General features: G+C 41.0%; 1 protein-coding gene across 1 annotated transcript in view; it reads left to right on the forward strand.

Moving 5' to 3' along the window:
• LOC308373675 (heparan-alpha-glucosaminide N-acetyltransferase) overlaps nucleotides 1-21,606 on the forward strand; it is a gene marked incomplete at both ends in the record, with an annotated part of 38,344 nt that overhangs the window by 4,902 nt on the left and 11,836 nt on the right. The window contains 11 exons of the mRNA XM_080849279.1: nucleotides 524-642; nucleotides 3,074-3,143; nucleotides 3,409-3,475; nucleotides 4,163-4,233; nucleotides 10,756-10,832; nucleotides 13,753-13,783; nucleotides 14,503-14,663; nucleotides 17,914-18,026; nucleotides 18,330-18,451; nucleotides 20,252-20,375; nucleotides 20,882-20,968. Of these exons, the coding sequence (XP_080705405.1) occupies nucleotides 524-642; nucleotides 3,074-3,143; nucleotides 3,409-3,475; nucleotides 4,163-4,233; nucleotides 10,756-10,832; nucleotides 13,753-13,783; nucleotides 14,503-14,663; nucleotides 17,914-18,026; nucleotides 18,330-18,451; nucleotides 20,252-20,375; nucleotides 20,882-20,968 (1,042 nt within the window). The remainder of the gene's footprint in view (nucleotides 1-523; nucleotides 643-3,073; nucleotides 3,144-3,408; nucleotides 3,476-4,162; nucleotides 4,234-10,755; nucleotides 10,833-13,752; nucleotides 13,784-14,502; nucleotides 14,664-17,913; nucleotides 18,027-18,329; nucleotides 18,452-20,251; nucleotides 20,376-20,881; nucleotides 20,969-21,606) is intronic.

Below are 21,606 nucleotides of genomic sequence, written 5' to 3' on the forward strand. Positions count from 1 at the left end.
GCAGCTGAATATCCCCTTGCTTTTCAATGGCATCTCTGCCAGGACGGAGATAGACCAGGAGGAGAGATATGGTTGGCCAAAAGATGAAATATGATGTGACTGTTTCACACTGAAAGGAAGTGTTTCTCAGAGCTGCCCTCTGCAGTCTTCTAACCTTAAGAGAGAAATTCATCTGGTTTCTGCACATTCTGGTTCCCTTCAGTACAGATATCATGAGCAATTTCAAAGTATAATGTATAATCATTTTATTGTGACCCCTGAAACAGAGTGACTTGATGGGTGTGTTGTAAATATCCGAATTAAATAAAAGCTTTCATCCATTAGTTCAGATCACAAAATCCCATTTGCAAAACAGAAATTACATTATCAGGTCGAAGCAAAGTCAAGAAAAGCATGAGGAAATTAGCATGCACGGTCACATCGAACAGTCTGTGTATTTTCCTCATCTTTTTGAATGGGAACAAACACTTTGGCCTGGTGTATGCTCTGGTGTTGATTGGGTCATGTTTGCCATTGCCCCTAGGAGGATGGAGACTTTTGAGGAGGCAGGACATTACTCCCTCTGGGTCAGAGAGTCTGAGAGACCAAGCGATGTGACCTGCTTTCTGTCTGTGGACAAGAATCCAAGCAACAGCTTCCTACGTGAGTATCTGATCCCAAAGAACAGCTTAGTTATTTCTTGTGCAAGCTCACATACACACATTACACCTTTATGGTGATTTATTAATAGTATACATCCTTCGTATCATTGTAGGTTTAAATTAAAGGCTGTATCATCATAATTTCAGATATGAACATCCTTACGTCATCTAATAAACTGTTTAATAATCAAAATCAATATATTTTTGAGGATCCATTATAACGTGCATAAAGGCAAAATCAGTGAAGTAGCTACTGTCTCAAAGAGTGAAGCTGACATAGTATGATGACATGACATTTTCAGTAAAATATACTTAAAAAAGCCACTGAATGTTATTCAATTACATCTAACCGTCCCTTTAATCTCACAGACCTCTAAATTGAGTCAGCGAAGAAAGGAAATGTCTTGTGCTGTCAACTTCCACGGCAAAATGCTTTTCTCTCTCTCATCCCAAGGGTCAGATGCGCACTGTATTGATCAGATAAGCTGTACTTTTCTTCAAAACAGCTCCAAAAAGAAAGAAAAAAGCCCCCCCCCCCATGTTTGTTGTCAAGGCTTCCCCATGAGGAGCACACGGCTGGAAACACATTAAGGGAGCGAAAAGGATTAGGAGACATAATGGGCCTTTGAAAGCACCTCTCTATAATGTAGAGTCAGTTTTACAACAGCGGAGATTATGTTGTAGATTGGACTTTTAAGGCCAAGTAGCTATTATCTGTTAGACACATTGGCAGTGTGACTAAAACTCCCTGCCTTATGATGATTCTCCATTAGTCCTCCAGTCTGGTGCTTATGGAGGGGCTCCATAGGGCTTTCACAAGGAAAGTAATGAGTCTGGTAATCAGGGAAGGCCCCCTAGGTGAGGATACAACAGGGAATTTACCTTTTAAGCTGACTGTAGGTAGCAAGGTGTGTACATAGACCATGTTTCTGTCACAGATTTACTTACAGCGAAGGGAGAGTGGGCTATTGACCTCCTTTTCTATAATCCCGAGGCTGGTTTTAAGCGAAATGGCCAGAGCAGTTTATAGAGTTAGCCGGCACAGGTGCCTATGAGAGTCATGACAGTCATGTTTCTTTCATCAGGGTACATATAAAGATATATATAGATAATATGATAAAATGATAATCAATAGAATAGACAAAAAAATGAAATAAAAGACACTAACGTCAGGTTCTCTCTTTTAATTAAGTGAAATGAAACCCACGTAACTGAAGATGAAGATCTTTAACAACTATTCTCTGGTATTTCTCTGCAAACATAAATGTATTTAACCAGCTGTCCATAATGAAGTCGTTTTGGGTGAAAAACACTTAATGAAAAGCAGACTAGCACTGTACATCCTTGTCATGCCATGCTGCCTTCTCACCCCGCTGATTGAATGGACATTTCCTTGTTTGTTTTTCCGCCCATCGCGTCCACCTGTCCCCTGCGGCACGGATGAGTCCAGATGGTAGCGAGGGGAAAATCCAGAATATAAGAGCTTTTAGTGTACAGCTCGGAGTTTCTCTCACATCGAAATGAGATTTATGTATGGTAAATAAATACTTGTCCTCTCCTCCCTCATTCATCTCATATCTTGTTATAGCCTATGCCCTCCTTCTCTCATTTAACAGTGAATGATGCATTCCTTGGAGATAATTAAAATTGATTCGATCGTACCAGCCGAGCATTTACACATCAATGGCTGAGCGAGATCCAATATGTACATTTTTCCTGTGTTATTATCAGTTCTCTAGACAGTAATGGCAATAGACAAATATCTCTGAAAACTAAACTGAGTTTTCAGACCTCAAACATCGCCTCTGACACTGCATCACGCAAGGACCGACCTCAAAGGTTAAATGGCCTGAGACCTTGACTGCAGCCCTTATGACCCAAAACCGCAAGGGCATAACGTTTCCCTCCATGCATCCTGTAATGTTTCTCTCCGGACAGGCCAATCAAACTCCGGCATGATGCTCTCTGGCAGCAGTCATCATCTCTCCCCTCACAGGCTGTGAAAATATGGCCTGGGAGAATGTTGCTTATGGCCGGCCATATAGGGTTGAATTTCACAGATTGATTGCTTGCCTATGGATTGGTTTTGAGTTGCACAAGAGGGCACCATAGGCTCCTTGAGAGCTCCCCAGTGACGTGGCAAGGCTGAGGGAGAGACACACAGCACCGTCTGGGGAAGAGGGTGGGGAAGGTGGGGTAGCATAGACAACATGACGGCAGCACTTACACCGGGCCCTGGTTTTTACAACATGGTATTCTGAAACAACACGTTGATTTTTGGCTCACTTCCATTTTCACCTTGTGTAAAATCACATGATGTGTACTCATAGACAAAGCCCTTGGTGATGAGGTGACTAGTCAAACTCAACTACACTTGCGGCTAAAATACTTTGTGAGTGAAGGGAGTGTCCTTGTGTTCTTGTCTTGTCCAGCTCTCCTGGCCGCAGCTGTCCTTCTGTCCTTTCTGTCTCTCCTCTGGACAGTGGCGCCGTACATCTACAGGTACAGCTGTGTACATCTGCAAAGTTCCTGAAACACATAACCCTTTTCCAAGCAGTAGAAAAACAAGAACGTATAACAGCAACACTAGTATCCCCCAAGAAGTTTTATGTTCTTTAATTGCTACGCAGATATTAAAGGTCGCTCTGGATAAAGGACTCAGTACCTTATCAAGGTCTAGATAAAAAAACAAAAAACATTTGAAATTATGCTTACAGCAGCAGCCATCTGAAAAGTATCTTTAAACGTGGCTATCTGTCTTCAACAGATGGAAGTGTACTTCAAAGATCATCAATTTAATTTCCTGCCGGCGCCCTCAATTATCTACAGAAAATGTAAGTATCAAGTACAGCTACATAGGCTGCCATGGGACGAAGTCTGCAGAAGAAGAGGCTCCCATTGATTATTTATCATTCATCACGAGTGGGGATACACTAATGGGCCTTGATGGCTGAAAAGCAAGAGAGGAGGCAGCTCCCGTCTAAACTTTTGTTGTCTGCGTCAGGAGGTCTAAGATCAATCGTTGTCTTTTGCTGACAATGTGGATGGTTTCAGAGAGCACACACGACTCTGAAAAGCCTGAAAAGTGTCTCTGTGAGAGGACCTTTCTCATTTCCCAGTGGACGAGTGCTCTCGTCTCCCATATGCCTCCATGATGGCAGAGATATCCATCATGGAGAATTAGAGCAGGCATCTTCCTGCTCTGGCTCCTCTGAAAACTATGCGGAGCTTCTGCCCAGGGTAATCAAACTAGGACTTGCAATCCTGGGTGATCTAGTCTGCCCCACAGAAACACTAGAACCCCATTCTAAGCCTTTAGAAAGTCGTAAACTCAGTTAGCAGAGCGGCCAATTTGTGTAGAGACGTAATTCGACAGACGAAAAATTTGGAAATGCTCTGTTTAAGGGTTCTAGTGACTTAGACATCTGATTGTGGTGTGTTGCTGCATGGCGTGGAGCATGCTTGAAGTGTCATTCTTTCCATGTATTCCTGATTCCTCCTTAATGTTTTTTTTTGTGCAGGAAGGTCCATCCATTGAATCTGGTAGCCAGCCAAGATCGTCGCGGCTAAAGTCACTGGACACCTTTCGAGGGTACGTTATAAAACTCCATGCTCATCTATAGTTAATATTGTGTTCAAAACTATTGTTTATCTGACTGGCCTTATTAATTGATAAGATTTGAGAATCACTGCTGTGCTCCTTAGGTATCGTATCATATAGCTGGAAATAAGAGGGATGGGTGGTGTGGGGGGGCTGGGGTCAATGTCTGGTTGCATGGTTACTTGAGCCCTTGTTATCTGGCGCAAGCCTCGGGCAATATTTCTAATATCTTTGGCGTTCATGGTTAAAAACAAGGGATTGCTGTTGAACAGGAGTGATGTGATTTAATCTGGTATCCCAGCACCCCTTAATTGAGACTCGGGGGCAGACACAAAGCACGCGTCTCAGGAAACAGGAAGCTGGTGTGGCTTTGACCTCCCACTTACCGAATAATTGATGTAACAGTACAACCAACATATCAGCACATGTCCAGAAGGCAGTGGATCTGGAGGCTCTGTGAGAGAGAGCAGAGAAGGGCTCTGGGGCTGGGGCTGGGGCTGGGGCTGGGGCTGGGGCTGGCTATCAGGCTGTGTGGTGTGTGGAGATGGCTCTGATGCCATAGCTCGTTTATTGAGCTGATATATGGATGGCGATAAAAGTGCATAATGGGAAAAAAGGCGGTCATGCAGAAAAGGTGGCACGCAATAAAACACTGAGAGCATTTTTCCCTATTTCTGTCCTCAAATCATTATGAACCATAATATACGAGAGCACTCACACAAAGACCACTATTTCAAAATAAAACCTCCACGCAGAGACGCAAGCACAGGATTCATTATTCGGAGTCGTGCCTTGATTTGCATACGGGTTGTTCTGTGGCGATCATCATTACGAAACCAGACGCTCAGCACACACCAGCATTGTTTGCCTTCTAGTCGCCTGATTGGGATTCACCAGTCCACTTCCTCTTTACATGTAATGGCTTTATCATTACGCTGAATCAGTGTCTCCAGGAGCCCATCCCCCACCCCAACCCCCCACAAACCTCTGCTGTCAAAACCTACTTATGAGCGGTCAACACACACTGAGATGTACAGAATTATTGTGATGGATACTGTGTAGCATATGTAGTTGCAGATACAGCATTTACAGCAGAGGCATCGGTGAAGGCGCATTGGAGAGGCAATGTGATTCTCCAAATGTAGTTGACAATGTCAGTAAAGGCTTTGGTATTTCTATTCTATTATTTTCTATGTGTATTAAAGTGCATTAACATTGTGATCTGAAAGATTTAAATGGTCTGTTTACCGTTTGAGTCCATTTTACAATGGAAATATCGTATCCACAAGCATATGTCTACTTGAGATATGTCAAAGTGTAAAGAAAGGTTTATGCCAACACCTATGGTGATACCAAAGTATGGTGTCCTCAAATGTTCATTCACTCTCCCTTCAGTCTCTCCAAAAGTGCTCTTGTGTGTTTCTGCTCCACTCAGAACAACTGGGTTGCCAAATAGGTGAAGTAAGGACATTGAGAAATATTCCCCCATAAATAATATGGCGCAAAGTAGCTCCCGTACTCAGTCATACTCCTGAGGATATCAGTCTCCTTCATATTGATGTCCCCTCAATTAATTGCATTATTGTTGAGGTGGAATCAGAAATTGTACGTCAGCTCCTTGCTAGTGCCTCCAACTGAGCTAATGCAAGTGTGTGAAATATGTGCCCTCGGCTAATAAGTTAAAGTTTTCTGCGGTGGACACGAACATCTGTCATCTGCCAACCAGGCCCCATGAAATTTCTGAGGAGCCTGCTCCTTGCCTTTCTGCTGCAAAGCTTCGCCATCTATTTGTCAGACGTCATTTGTGTGATATATATATACGGTGCACCACCACTGTAGACTTTGCATTTTAATTTCTTAAAAAGGATCTTGGTTTCAATCTTGTTCGAGCTTGCTGTTCCTGGTTCCGTTCATATCAGTGACGGCATTTCCTGAATCTTGTGGTGTAGAACTGACGATGCACTGATATAAAAGGAAAGTTATTGTTGTGGAAAACCTATTCTTCACATGGTAGGTATCATAAAAATAGAGCCATCAGGACTTAGTTTGGATTTGTTTAGTGTTGAAACTAGTTAATTCATTTTTATATAACAAGATTAAAATAACGGCAAGAACAAATTGTTTATTAGTGAAATGTATGGTATTTGTTAAAAACAAAGAGATCAGATCATCATTTAAACATTTAGTGCAGGTCTTATTTGTCAACAGTTTGGCCAAGGTTCACAGACTTCATTAAAGTAATTATATACTTGTCCAGTGGCAGTCTATCACAGGTGTTTACATGAATTGGAGTTATGGCAGGTTCTTGAATCATGTCCATAGCTAGTTACAGCAATATTTTGTCAGACAGTGTGCTGAACTATGAGACATTTGCAGCATTACACAATGGATCAAAACTTCATCAACAAACTTCAGAGAGTGACGCAATTAATTAAAACTGCTTAGGTAGCCTACCTTTGGCAGGGCACTGAGGGCAAAAGCAATGAAGGTCTTATAACATGAGAGCACATTTCCTCTCGAAGACAATCATTATGTCCATTCATATCCACACATGTTCAGCAGTGCCATGTTAGATGTCTTTAAAGTGGATGTGTAAGGGCTGCTGCTGCTGACATGGGTGAGAGGAGGTGTCACTGACCTGATTCCAAAATATTATATATAAATATTATAATATATAAACCACATACTGTAGATATAAGTCAACACAGTGGAATAACTAATATACTGGTCAAATAGTATTTACAAATCATTAAAATAGGATTATGAATTTACAAGTACGAGAACAATTTTGTTGTATTTGATTGAAAAGACTGGTAATTAGTTGCTTCATGGACAATTTTTACAGATATAATTAAAAGAGTGTCTTTGTCTTTGTTTTTACAGTTACTAATGAATACAGTCTGAAAGGTGTGTGTGTGTATGTGTGTGTCTTAGTGTGTATGTGAGGACTCCTCTGGCTTTGCTCAGCCCTAATAGTCCTTTTGAGATGATAGCATGTGATTAAAATCTTGTATCAGCAGGTTAGGTCTAAAAAGGAGCAGTAATGGTTTCTGTTGTATCTCTTAATTAAATTATGTTGGACAAACAAGGGAAGTCAGTGGATGTACACAGAGAGCTCTCTCTGAATATCTATTTTGGGGACTGATTCTCTTTGTTGCACTTAAGCAACATATCACTTCTGAGCTGAGCCATCCTTAGTTTATTCGCAAATAAAAACAGCTTGAATGAGTGACATGACATTTAAAATAGATGTACAGGTGTTGGATGAAATGAATGGATGTGTGCTACTTCACATTCATCTCTTCTCCTCCACCAGATTTATGTGGCGGAAAACTGGTAAACCTTCCATGTCACACACAGCAAATATATATGCCTGTGGCAGTCACTGTGTCAACGCATGGTATCATTCCATCAAGTGCGAAATCCATCCTCCCTCTGGCTGATGTGAAGTGAAGTTATACACTCCTAGTAAATTACACGAAGAGAGCTTTAGTCAGCGTTTCTGCATGAGGAGATCCAGAGGACAAGCGCTCATTTCCTGAGTGATTCATAATGCTTAGGCTGCATTACCTTATACACACCAGTTCTGAGTCGATATATATATTATTATATATACATATATATATATTATTATATATCCATGGCCCTTTGATCTTAAATATTTGCATCTACTAGAGGCAATTCTACTGATGCCACACCTAACAGCTGAGTGTTACCCCCTAAACACACAATAAGGATTGATGATGGGTGTCAAGATGATGTATTTGCGTGCAAGAACGCGTTACGATACATATTCCCCTCAGCTTTGGGAACAGCATGCTTAACTCCCCTAGCCTGGTAGGTAACAGTGTATAAAAGCAAAGGGTATAATGTTCCGAGTGTGTAGTCGAGCAGACTACACAATATTCTGAAAGGTCTCAGTGACACCTAGTCTGGCATATGTCAGGAGAAGCCCGGAGGATATCCAGTCACAAGCGAACCCATCACAACAAGAATTAAGGGGAACAAGGGGACAGGACATGTTATGCCGCCTCAGATGAGGTCATAGACTTCCTGTCAGGAAAAGTCTGGAATTTGGAGTCGAGCAGGAACTGAAAGACAGAAAGCATCATTTTAGCAGATTGAGTTTTTCTAATTTCCATGGTTGGTGTTTTTTGTATTCATATTAATCATATATACTCTGTTGATACTTGTGTGGATATGTTTACTAAGCCACACTGACACATGCTACAAACAACCTATGTTGGATCGATTGAATATTTAGTTTCAATCTAAATAAATAACAATTTCCAGAAAATGGTCAACATGGGTCACCGGACCCATTTTAGAAAGATGCCTGTGCATAATTTTTCATTTACATCTACAGCTTGATGAAGGCGCCTCATGAATGTCTGTTTCAGCAATGGCTTGTGTACCTCACATATACTCCAGCAAATTCACTAGAACTAGTGAGATATGGACACTAGGCAACTGGGCATTGCCATTGGACAACTCTGCCTCTCTGTGATAACTGATAGCAAATGCTAACAGTTTCTCACAAGCATATGTGATAGAGTACAGAGCCTTGGTTTCTAATACAAAAGGGAAAGGAAACACACGCACAGTAGATTTAAGAATAGGGGTAAGTCTAATGACTTATAAACACAAGTCTCTTGAGTCTCTGGCTGTCAATTTGGCTAATTTTGTCCTGCACTTTTGAACCTCCCCCTGAACAGGATGTGCTGAATATGATGCAGGGGGTGGGTGAGAGTGAGATCCTTAGACAGGTTCTCGGAAAAAAAAGATAAGACTGTTGTGTTCCTTTTTCTTTAATTTACTTGACTCATAACGTCACATTTCAATGCCACATTATCTATCTGAATCACTTTTTTCTCAGGGGCACAAATATGAATAAAATGTTCCTGTGCTTCTGACACCATTCATCAAAAGCACAGTAGCTGCTAATAAGACACTGAATGGTTGTGTGTTTATTTTACATCAACCTTATAGCTCTGTTACTTTTGGGAGATTATGCACAGGTTTTCAGGTTTAAATACATGTCCCATTAAGACTTTGGTATATGCATCCACAAAATCATGACTAATGTTTTCTTTCCAGGAACCTCCGAGTCTTTCATAGTCATTAATTTCTACAATTGAATAATCTCTTGGACAAGAAATATTTTGTAATTAACTGAGTAGGCTAAGAAATGTGATTGTAGGTACTATGGGCCTGATTTACTAACATGCGACCGCTGCTTAATCTGCGCTCGCACATTAACGCTCAGTGTTTTTGCGCATCTTCCGTGGTATTTATCAAACCAGATCACGCTGGGCAAACTGTGTTTACTCCGCCCTATATAGGGCCTGATTTACTAACATTGCGACCGCTGCTTAAACTGCGTTCGCACATTAACGCACAGTGTTTTTGCGCATTTTCCGTGGTATTTATTTAGGAAGAGAAAATGAAGCTTCAGCGAAGTGGAGATAGATATATTGGTTCACGTTCGCTCAATCACTGAACCTGATTCAATGTGTGCGCTGCTATATTGTTGTTCTGCCCGCCATCACCTACAGCGAGATGTTTGAAAGAACACGATTATAAAGAATATGCTATTGGTGGCATTAATGCATACACTGTCTATTATAACAATATAGATGTGTACATGGCGAGATTAATAATTTCTACAAGGGACATGGGTTCACTACAATATATATGGACGTGGGTGGAATCAATGGTTCATATTACGTTCGGAAAGTTTGCGATTTCAAAAAAAGTCCTGTTTGATGTCTCTAATTTCAGCTGTGGCAGTGGGGAAATGTCTTGACCAGTGCGCCATAGCAATGCGTCGAGTACCTGTGTGAATATTTGGCTGAGTGAAGGTTGAGATATACCAACTGCTGATGCTATAACTGTTTGAAATGATCCGATGCCAATATTTGCAATGTTGTCCAGAGTTTACCAACTGATTGAATGGAATGTGATCTCCGGTTGGAGGGTTAGATGTCGTCTTCCGATCTTCAGTAATTGAAGTATTGCGTGGCTGGTTAACCTGTACCGTCTAATGACTTGTGGTTCATTTAACTGAAAATGTGTTATACGAGTTGAAAAAATTATTTCTGTGCGCTGTCTCTGTCTTCTTTCTTCGCCTTGCTCTTATCACTGCTGCCATATCAACGTTATCAGACTCAATGGAAATGCGCTTCCTGGTTAAGACGCGCTTTTATGAGGCGGAGAATTAGCGCGCAAATCGGAGACGTGCGCTCGCCAGGCAGTTTAGTTAATATCACGCAATACATCATTAGGCGCACTTATCTTCTCTCCTCCCAAATATTTGCGCATGTTTCCACCCACCTTTTCGTGTCCTCCCTGTCCACACCCACAAAGCGTTAATATGCGCTGCGCCCCCTTAGTAAATACCGTTTTATGTTTACGACCGCTATTTTACGCCAGAAATGGGCGCAATCCTCTTAGTAAATCAGGCCCTAAGAGTTTGACTCTGATTCTTCCCCCACTTTTGTGTTTTTGTGTCAGGTTCTCTCTTACTATCATGGTGTTTGTGAACTACGGAGGAGGAGGCTACTGGTTCCTTCAGCATGCTCCATGGAATGGTGATGTACACAGCTCCATACGTTCACGTTTAAACCTGATAGATGCACTGCATGCAATATACAGCCGCGGAAAAAATTAAGAGACCACTTCAAAATTATCAGTTTCTCTGGTTTTACTATTTATTGGTATGTGTTAAAGTAAAATGTACATTTTTGCTTTATTCTATAACCTACTGGCAACATTCCTACCAAATTTCAAATAAAAATATTGTCATTTAGATCATTTATTTGCAGAAAAATGACAATTGGTCAAAATAGCAAAAAAGATGCAGTGTCTTCAGATCTCGAATAATGCAAATAAAAAAACAAGCTCATATTCATTTTTAAACTACACAATACTAATGCTTACACTTAGGAAGAGTTCAGAAATCAATATTTGGTGGAATAACCTTGATTTAAAATCACAACTTTCATGTGTCTTGGCATGCTCTCCACCAGTCTTTCACATTGCCGTTGGGTGACTTTATGCTACTCCTGGCGCAAGAATTCAAGCAGCTCGGCTTCTTTTCATGGCTTGTGACCATCCATCTTCCTCTTGATCACATTTCAGAGGTTTTTTTTATGGGATTCAGGTCTCGAAATTGGGCTGGCCATGACAGGGTCCTGATCTGGTGGTACTCCATCCACACCTTTACTGGCCTGGCTGTGTGGCATGGAGCATTGCCCTGCTGGAAAAAACATTTCTCAGAGTTGGGGAACATTGTCAGAGCTAAAGGAAGCAAGTTTTTCTTCCGGGACAACGTTGTACTTTGCCTGGCTGAAGTTTGTAAAAGACCATAAGGATTGAAAAAAGCGGACTGGAGGGTCTTCTAGTTCGTCTTCTCTGATGAGTCCAATTTTCAGCTTTGCCCAACACATGGTCGTCTGATGGTTAGACGGAGACCTGGAGAGGCCTACAAGCCAGAGAGTCTTGCACCTACTGTGAAATCGGACTCATCAGAGAAGACGAACTTAGAAGAACCTCCAGTCCGCTTTTTCAATCCTTATGGTCTTTTACAAACCTCAGCCAGGCAAAGTACAACGTTGTCCCGGAAGAAAAACTTGCTTCCTTTTGCTCTGACAATGTTCCCCAACTCTGAGAAGTGTTTTTTCCAGCAGGCCAATGCTCCATGCCACACAGCCAGGCCAGTAAAGGTGTGGATGGAGTACCACCAGATCAGGACCCTGTCATGGCCAGCCCAATTTCGAGACCTGAATCCCATAAAAAACCTCTGAAATGTGGTCAAGAGGAAGATGGATGGTCACAAGCCATGAAAAGAAGCCGAGCTGCTTGAATTCTTGCGCCAGGAGTAGCATAAAGTCACCCAACGGCAATGTGAAAGACTGGTGGAGAGCATGCCAAGACACGTGCAAGTTGTGATTTTTAATCAAGGTTATTCCACCAAATATTGATTTCTGAACTCTTCCTAAGTGTAAGCATTAGTATTGTGTAGTTTAAAAATGAATATGAGCTTGTTTTCTTTGCATTATTCGAGATCTGAAGACACTGCATCTTTTTTGCTATTTTGACCAATTGTCATTTTTCTGCAAATAAATGATCTAAATGACAATATTTTTATTTGAAATTTGGTAGGAATGTTGCCAGTAGGTTATAGAATAAAACAAAAATGTACATTTTACTTTAACACATACCAATAAATAGTAAAACCAGAGAAACTGATAATTTTGAAGTGGTCTCTTAATTTTTTCCGCGGCTGTATATGCGCTGTAATAGATCAGAATCGCACATTTTGGAAATTGACAGTAACTTAAATGGTAGTGGCAACAAAATAGAAACCAAAGAGAAGGTTCTGAAACAGTGGGTGGTTGGAAATGTTGTCTTAAATAAATAACATTAGAAATAAATAGTATTAATGCATTGAAACGGATCATTTAACATCTACGTGAGGTATATTATTTAGGCAACAGTATTTAGTTTAAATGAGTCACAAAACAAACAAACATCTACATGACGTATATCATTGAGCCAACAGTATTTATTAAATGAGTCACAAAACAAACAAAAACTCTTGATGCGGTCCCCTGAACTGCTATAAAAAAACCTGTTTTTCTGAACCATGCCTTAAAGCTGTAAGCAGACCTTTAGATTACAATGTAATGCAGATGCTACACTCTCCACCTACACAACTGTAAGAGATTACATTTATATTTTCATCTTGTTGGGTAGTTCTAGAGAGGTAACAGAGCTCTCATCTCACATCAAATGTACAGAAAATGTACAGTATGAGACATGCTTGGGCCTTAATATTAAACAGAGAAAACAGTTTGATTTCTTTACCTAAACCAAATTAAGCATCCATCTCCGAGATCAATATCACTAATAATCTCCAGGCGAGTCAGATAAGAAGGAGGTGGCATGTTAAAATTTAATGGGAGCTATTACAAAGTGCATCTCCTGGAGTATTTAAAGATGAACTCAATTTAAGCTTTATAATAGGCTCTTCATCACATCAGCAGAATTGTATTGATCAGAGAGGAAAAGCTGATGGATTTTCATCTTTTTTCTAGGCCTCCAATGGCACAGATGTAGGCTCGTTTATAAATCACTCACTGTCTGAAAATCGAAAGATAATAAGAAAACAACGTTTTAGGGGCATTCATGGTAGTTCCATAATGATGCTCACAAGTTTTTGCTTGTGTCATTTGTGTGCCTTTATCGTAAGTCTTCATTATCTGTGGTCTACACATGGTTAAACCCAGTAATCGTAGAATTACCATGATAAAATCATAATGTGTTGGCCTGCCTGCTACCATCATGCATCTGTCCACCTGTCTTGTTTATCAATGAAACCTTTTATGTTTGGTTTCCTTCTTCAGGCTTTTGTCTCTTACACTAGGAATGGCCATATAAATATGTGTGCGAGTAGCCTGTGTGACTGACTTGTGTGTCTCTGTCTGTATTTGTCATGATGTCTTATAGGTCTAACGGTGGCTGATCTGGCATCACCTTGGTGAGCTGCCAACATGTACTTAATCAATCAATAGGAAATTATGACTTTCTCTCTTTTAGAAATGCAAAGGAATGGAACACAGGCTCAGATGACTTCAGTCTATTCCCACTCACTTGACCTTTCTGATTGACCCAGAGTGCAAATTCAAAATATTACGTGACAGTTTGTCTTTGACTATAAACCGAATATATGTCAACTGTATTGTACACCAGTACTTGCAGACATGTATTCGGTTTTGAAATAAAGGAAATATTTCCCGGGTCATCATATCTGGTGCTGTAATGACAACCACATTAAAGACAGCCTGGCCTGCATAATTATACATTAGGCATATTATTTAGTAATGAGGGCTTAATTTGAGAGGAAATATTAACGTGGGCTGTTTTACATTAATTTCTCTGTTGTTAATTAATCTGTAATTATAACTACATGTTCCAGAAAAGAGGGCTATCCTACTTTACACAGTAAAGGCTGAAATAGATTACTTGCCTGATACATCTGAAATAATTCACATTAAGTTAAAGATATTAAATACACAACGTATTCAAACTTGCCCTCCGAAATGCATTGAACTAATCTGCTAAATTAAGGAAACATTGCTACAACAATGCTGACTGGATTTAAACTGTTTAAATATCAATGTTATAAGTGAGTACCATCACAGTCAAGGCATACTCATGTCGTGAGCATGTTTCTATGATTCTGTGTTCTTACCACAGGTTTGTGTTCATCCTCGGTACGTCGGTGGCGCTGGCGTTTAGCTCCATGCGCAGAAGAGGGGTGGGCCGCCTGCAGCTGCTGAGGAAGCTGTCCTGGAGATCGGCGGTACTGATGCTGATAGGCTTCTGCTTCATCAACTACAGCCCCAAAGATGGACTGTGTATGTATGGTTTGTCTTTTTTTTTTTTACTGAAATTTGCTGTGAAAAGTGTCAGAAGGAAACGGCACTCTGTGTGTGACACTCTGGTGCAGTCGTTACACCCATTGCTTTTCTGAGAGACTGAGGACAAACGGCCTTAAGGACAGGAATTTAGTTTTTTTACGGGAGACTGTTAAAGTTCTACGTCGCCACATACATAACTATCGTCACAATGTAGTGCAAAGCAAACTATTCATATCCTGAAAATCAGTGAGATTACCAGCATCCATGGCATCACCTCTTACTCTTCTTGAACAGAGGAACACAACTCACCCTCAGAAACACCCTCAAGCGCTGACACCCACTACTGGAAACAGGGACACATGGAAGATATGCTTACGTCCGCATTCTGGAGGTTTATATCCACTCAATTAATTGAAGGCTGCCTCTATTCAGGCCATAGATTCTGAGCTTTGCTGGCCCACCCCTTAGTTACCCTGTCAAACTGCCAAGACCCTGCTTGAAATATGGATGGCTCTCAACAGAAACCTCAACAGACATGTTATGCCATGCGAGCCTGTTGTTGTGAAGCCACAGAGAATGTGACTGGATGGTTGCCACAAGCTGAGAAAATCTGATACTTGATGTCTGGTTGGTAGTGTCATAAAACAAGGTGAAGTTCAATGCCTTAGATAGGTATGATTTCTTTTAATCCAATTGGAGGTATTATTTAAAAAAAAAAAATCTTAAATTAGTATTAACATCCAGATGGCATTATGCAATGTTACGTTATGCAATGTATTGAGACAGACAGACACACAGACGGATAGCTTAATTCATTCACTGAATAACAGGTAGGTTCATAAATTACTGATAGAACAAAAAATGCTGATATATCATCTCACCTGGACAGCCATGGCTAATCCTGACTAAAAAGGGATTCTTCTCATGTAAAATGGTAAATGTGTTGGAAGCGTATGGACCTTATATTTATTTCCAATTAAAATTTCCAATCTGAACAGCCTGATGTAGAAATGCTAGACTTGCAGAGCACTTCAGAGTCTGTGTCAAGATAAATCATGCAATATATAATGAAAAGAAGCTCATCGTTTAAGAAAAGGTCAGCCATTTCTTATAGGCAGCCACTCATGCTGAGCTGATTGAAGAAGCCTGTTCAATTTCACACTCCATGCTAATACAACTGTCAGTGTAATTGTGCCAAAGGTTGACATCTACCACAAGGCCACTCACCCATTTCTTTGTTTGCATATCAGAAGACCCTTCCCTTTCTAACTGTGAAATATTCCTCCTTTCCCCCCATATCGGTAGAGTCTGGAGGTGACCGTGCCTCCTAAGCTAAGAGCAGAGTCAATTACCATTAGCCTCCGATGAGGAACAAGAGAACAAGCTGATTTCTACATAATGACATCCGGTGGTACTTCACTGAAGATGCGACAGAGTGAAGTGTGGGAAGGGTTGATAGGGTTTCCTGTGGAGATACAGCTGTCTGAAGGGAGGGAATTGGTGTCCCTCCATCGCTAGCTTTTTCAGGAAGATAAATGCTAATGCACTAGCTTGACTGTTTAACCAGGTTAGCGCAAATATTGTGATACTGTATAGCTCCAGTGGCAAATATCCTGAGGGGTGTTGAAGAGAGGTCAGGTTTGGGAACAACAAACGCTACTGTAATGGACAATTACTGCAGATAGAGTTTCGTTGACATGGCTCCAGCAGAGCAGTAGATTTTCATATAATGGAATCAGGGGGCTTTTACCATAAACCGCTGAATTTTCTACCACTTTTTTCAGTGTGGGCACTTTGTCAATTCCCCTGTGACAGTAACACCCTACTGTCTACCTCCAAACTGTGGTCAGGGTTAGTTGTGTGGTGTTTTTGTTTCCTTTTGCCATTTCCACCCCACCAATCTTTCACTGTTTCAAAGAGAAGTAGCCTCAACATTAGATATGTGACGATGATGGTTTGTGTTTCTGTGTGTTGGCACATGTCTGTGAGTGTTTGTGTATGCAGTGCAGAAACCAAAGCAGGTGAGGCCATTACTTTCTCTGGCTGTTAATTCAATCCAATAGGAGGTGGGAGTACAAGCTGTCTAATGTGCCAGGCACTGTAACAGCCAAGTGTGTGTTAATGGAGTTGCTTACAGTCCAACATATCCTAGCCAGACGGATCCATGGTCAAGGCTAAAGAGTGTCTGATCCATTGGTCTGTCAGTAAGGGATACATTGTTGATTGTCTTGCCCTTAGGCAAACATAGACCTCATTTGTTGATCACATACAAGTGTATGATTCATTTACTTCTGTTTATGTTTTTTTTCATGGTGGAGGGGTAAGTGAAAGTCATGTTATCTAAATTCTAACAAGTATTTTATGTCGTAAAAAGATTTATTGATTTCTTGATCTGATCTTTGATTCTCAGAGTTGTGAGTGATGGGGTGGGTCCCGCTTAAGAAGCACAACATGCGCTTTAAAACGACAGATGCCATTACTCATTAAAACCTCCTTCCTGCTCTTCCTGGGGAGCAGGGCGACGTTTCCTCTTTTTATTTGATTTGTTGGATCAATAATCAGGATTATATTGTTTCTCTCACTCTTACTGTACAGAACGTGCCACAAAGAGGTTTTCAATTAACTAATGTGTAGATTACCATCAATCTCTCCGCCTTCCAGCACACACACACACACACACGCAAAGGCCATCTCCGTCCAGCTTCCTTTCCTGATATCACAGGACCTGCGATTCATCTTCAGCTGCCCAGACCACAGTTAACCACTGAAGGAGTGGCAGAGTCCTCATCCTGCTCCTCTGCGTCAGCATCTTATCCTCAGATTGCCTTTCAGTTGGGCTAACTGCTATTTTAGAGAACACATCCTTTTTGCTCAACAGGGCAACAGTGTTACACAAACTGTACCATTTTCTTGTACTGGTACAAATGTACTAGCACTGTTTGTTGTTTTTCCTGAATGTAGATTTGAGGGCTGTTTAAAAACCTTTTTAACACATTCTTTAGAAAAGCCAACTGAATAATGCTCCTGTCACAGCCAAGTTAAGTCAAGTCAGGTTTATTAGTCATGTTCGGTTATATCTGGCTGTGGAAAAATGTAGAAGTAAAAATAGGTTAACAAATGAACATTTATTTGCAGTGTATTGACTGCGTATACAGTATGTGTGTGTGTGTTTGGGCATTTGTGTACATGCTTGGGTTCTTCAATGGGTGCGTTCCTCTGTGTGTATCTTTGTGTTTACATGTTCTAGTGTCGTGGTCATGGTTACGGATTCCTGGAGTTTTGCAGCGTTTGGGCTTCACCTACTTTGCTTTGGCATTGATGCAGACCTTCACAGCCCAGACAGGCGTCCCACTCAAACAGGTGGGACACCATCTCACAGGCTCCAAACTACTCACTCAATCACTCAAAGGGGGTTCTTCAAGAAAAAAGTACAGGACAAAACCTCAAGGTTGTATGAGTTGACAAGTCATTGTTGACCATGCCAGTTTGAATTTACTTGCTGTGAGATCCAATTAAAGGACTTGCATATGTAAATATGATGGAGATGAAGTAGAACATTCCAAAAGAGGTGCAGACTGTACATAACGTTCATATGATCGGAGCAAAATCTTTAAACTCATTTCTACTTTTTCACTTGAACTGGATATTTTTATATCTTTGCAGCATCATTGGTGGAACCCTATTCAGGATGTGGTTTTATATTGGCCAGAGTGGGTCTTCATCATCATTCTGGAAACTGTGTGGTTGTGTGTCACCTTCCTTCTCCCCGTCCCGGACTGCCCTACGTAAGTCAGTTACTGGCCTCAGGCTTTCAGCAAACACCTTCACCTCGCAGACGCGAGGTGGTGCTTCATTCTGACACTCTTGGCATACATTTGGTAGGAATGGGCAGGGTGCTTCATTCTTCAAAGGCTGTATGTGTAGAACTTCAGACAAAGGGCTGAATTCATTAAACTATGTTGGCATGTACAAGCGGTTCCTACTCAAGGGGCTGTAGATGTCAAAGTCCGTAATCGAATTTGCTCTGAAGTGACACAGCTCTGAAAGTGATCAAAAATAGACTGCAGCAGCATAAGATGTTTTGTTGCTGAATGTTCCATTCTCAAAACAATTAAGCGATTGACAACGATCAGAGTGTCTGTGTTTTTTTGTAATGTGGGAAATGTTAGTGGGTGAGAAGTGTTTTCTAATGCCCTCAAAGGGAGCTGTTGTAAATGGACTTTTTGTAGCTGTTTCTTTCACTGTTTCTTTCTTTCTTTCTTTCTTTCTTTATTTCTTTCTCTCGCTCTCTCTGTCTCTTGCTCTCTCTTTCTCTGTGCCTGTGTGTGTGTGTGTGTGTGTGTGTGTTGGTGTTTAAATGAGTCTGTATTAGGTACATTAGTGTGTATGTGTGTTCATACAGTACATGTAGACATGCGCATATGCACAAATGTGGGTGTGTATAGGGTGCATAAATGCAATTGTATGTGTGATTCAGGTCGAGGATTAGTGTGTGACTCTTTACCTCTCTGTATACCTTTGTTAATGTGTCTGTGTTTTTCTGTATTTCTGTTGGTGTGTGTATATGTAAGTGTCTGTGTGCCATTGTGTGTGTGTTTGTGTGTGTGTGTGTGTGTGGGGGGGGGGGGGGGTCCAGTGCGCATGTGTGCAAGTCTCTCTATGTGTCTCTCTATGTGTATGTTACGGAGGTCTTTAGAGCTCCACACAATGATTTATGAGTCAGTGGCACACGCTAGAGAGGAGATAATTAGCAAATCTCAGTCTGTCATGTGCAATAAGAGAAGGATGGGGCAGAGGATCCATCTTCGCCTATCCCTCCGTCTCGCCTTTCTGCCGCGCCCCATCCCTTCATTCATGCTCTCTTTCCTGGACTTTGCTGCCTGGCTATACCTGGGCTGGTGTCGGCACGTGATGCTCTCCACTTGATTAATGAGCTGAACTTTTTAGCACTGCCTCCAAAATGCATTTATACTCACACTGTTCCCAAATCTGCATTGGCCGTGTGTAGTGAGGATACATTACTGGATTTTTAGAGACAGAGCTGCGGTTTCATTTTTCATTCTTCTTTTTTCACGATATTAACAGATGATGGACAGGAAACTTTGATTCATTACCCCCCCCCCCCAGACATGCACACACACACACGTACACGCGCACGTACACACACACACACAAACACACACACACACACACACATACACAAACAATACGCATAAACACACTCCAAAAAAGTATACCATGCACATTTAGTTCTGGATGTGTGGTTGTGCGGACACAAAACATTTGAAACTCTCTCATATATCTCTATAGATACCACAAAACACTACATTGTAAAATACTCTACAGTATGTGGATTAGTTTGTCCAAAGTGACTGACAGTTGAGTAGTGTGCAGTAACATCATGGCCTAGAAAATGGGATGATGACGCATCCATAGTGTCATACTGATATGAAAATATGTATCGGTTCACTTAACAATTTTAGTGCACTTTCTTCAAAAAGTCTCAAAATGGTTGTGAAGCTAATGACATAGTTGACCTGTTGTGCTGTCTGTCTTGTTTGAAAACCAATCCCTGCATTAAAAAGCGGCTACTTGGGGCCCGGAGGTATTGGAGATGAAGGCCTGTTTCCAAACTGCACGGGAGGAGCCGCTGCATACGTAGACAAGTGGTTGTTAGGAGACAACATATACTGGCATCCAACATGCAAGGCAGGTGCTATCCTTGGATTCTGACATGCTACAGCAATGAGTTATTGTGGATATATTACACTGAAAAAGAATGTGTCCTTTTTCCCACCCCTGTTGTGGTCTGGTCTGGGGAAGTATGTAGACTAAGTATACCCAAGACCTCATGAATTGCTGTAAGCCTTTTTGTGCTATTTTCTTCATTTGGTGGTTCTAGACATGTTCATTGTTCACATCAAACTTCCTTTATTACAATCTTTTCTGAGCTAGAGGCATCTCTATGACTGCATCAGTCTTGAAATGAAATTTCTTTGGTGTTTGGTAAAGTATTGATGCAAGCACTAAATGATGTGCTCCATGTTGAAAGGATAGCAATAGAGACATGTGGTTTAGTTGAGTAGCCCAGAACCTCTATGGTGACTTGGATGTAGGGAAATAGAACATAAAGAATCATAGATGCACTGTAGGTGTAATGCTGGTCTCTGTGGATTACTGAGGGCTTCACTGACCGTTCTGATGTCTTTGTGCAGGCCCTTTACCGTACAACACAGCCCTTTGACCCTGAGGGAGTCCTAGGGACGATCAACTCTGTGGTCATGGGATTCATGGGGATGCAGGTAAAGTTAGTACGTGTATGTATATATGTATGTATTTTATATGTATGTATGTACTGTATGTACTGTTTGTACTGTATGAACGAGTGTGGGGAATAATGTACTGTATACTGACACTGTTTAAAGGCAGTGCTGTTTTACCTTTCTTTATTCAGTCTAGTGGAATTCTAATGCAAATTCAGCAAATTGGTACTATGGCTGTTTGTTCTGTGAATGCCCTCAAAAAACTCTGACATCTCCTAATCTGTTAACTTTACATTCCACTCAATGTGCTCAAAGTCATGGCAGGATCTGTGAGACCAGCGAGGGCAGTCTGATGATCTAATTTAATGAGCATAGTCACAGTAGTGCAGGGCAGGCTAAAACCATCAACTGCCAATTACAATTACACAATGTAATTCTGCATTGGACTTTATAACTCATGACTATGAATTTAATAGCATCCTATTATTCCTATCAAACTCTTCTCCAATTCACTCTTCTCCGATTTTATCACAACACGTCTCTATTCATATTCTGAAGTGATGATGGGATGTTAGCTGCCATAATGGACACAGTGCCTTAGCTTGTAAGCACATTTTACTCTTAATTTAGTCTTTCTTAATTACTTTTTTATAATTTCTAAAAGTAGAGCAAATTGA

Source organism: Sprattus sprattus, assembly GCF_963457725.1.
Source record: "Sprattus sprattus genome assembly, chromosome: 12".
Taxonomy (NCBI): domain Eukaryota; kingdom Metazoa; phylum Chordata; class Actinopteri; order Clupeiformes; family Clupeidae; genus Sprattus; species Sprattus sprattus.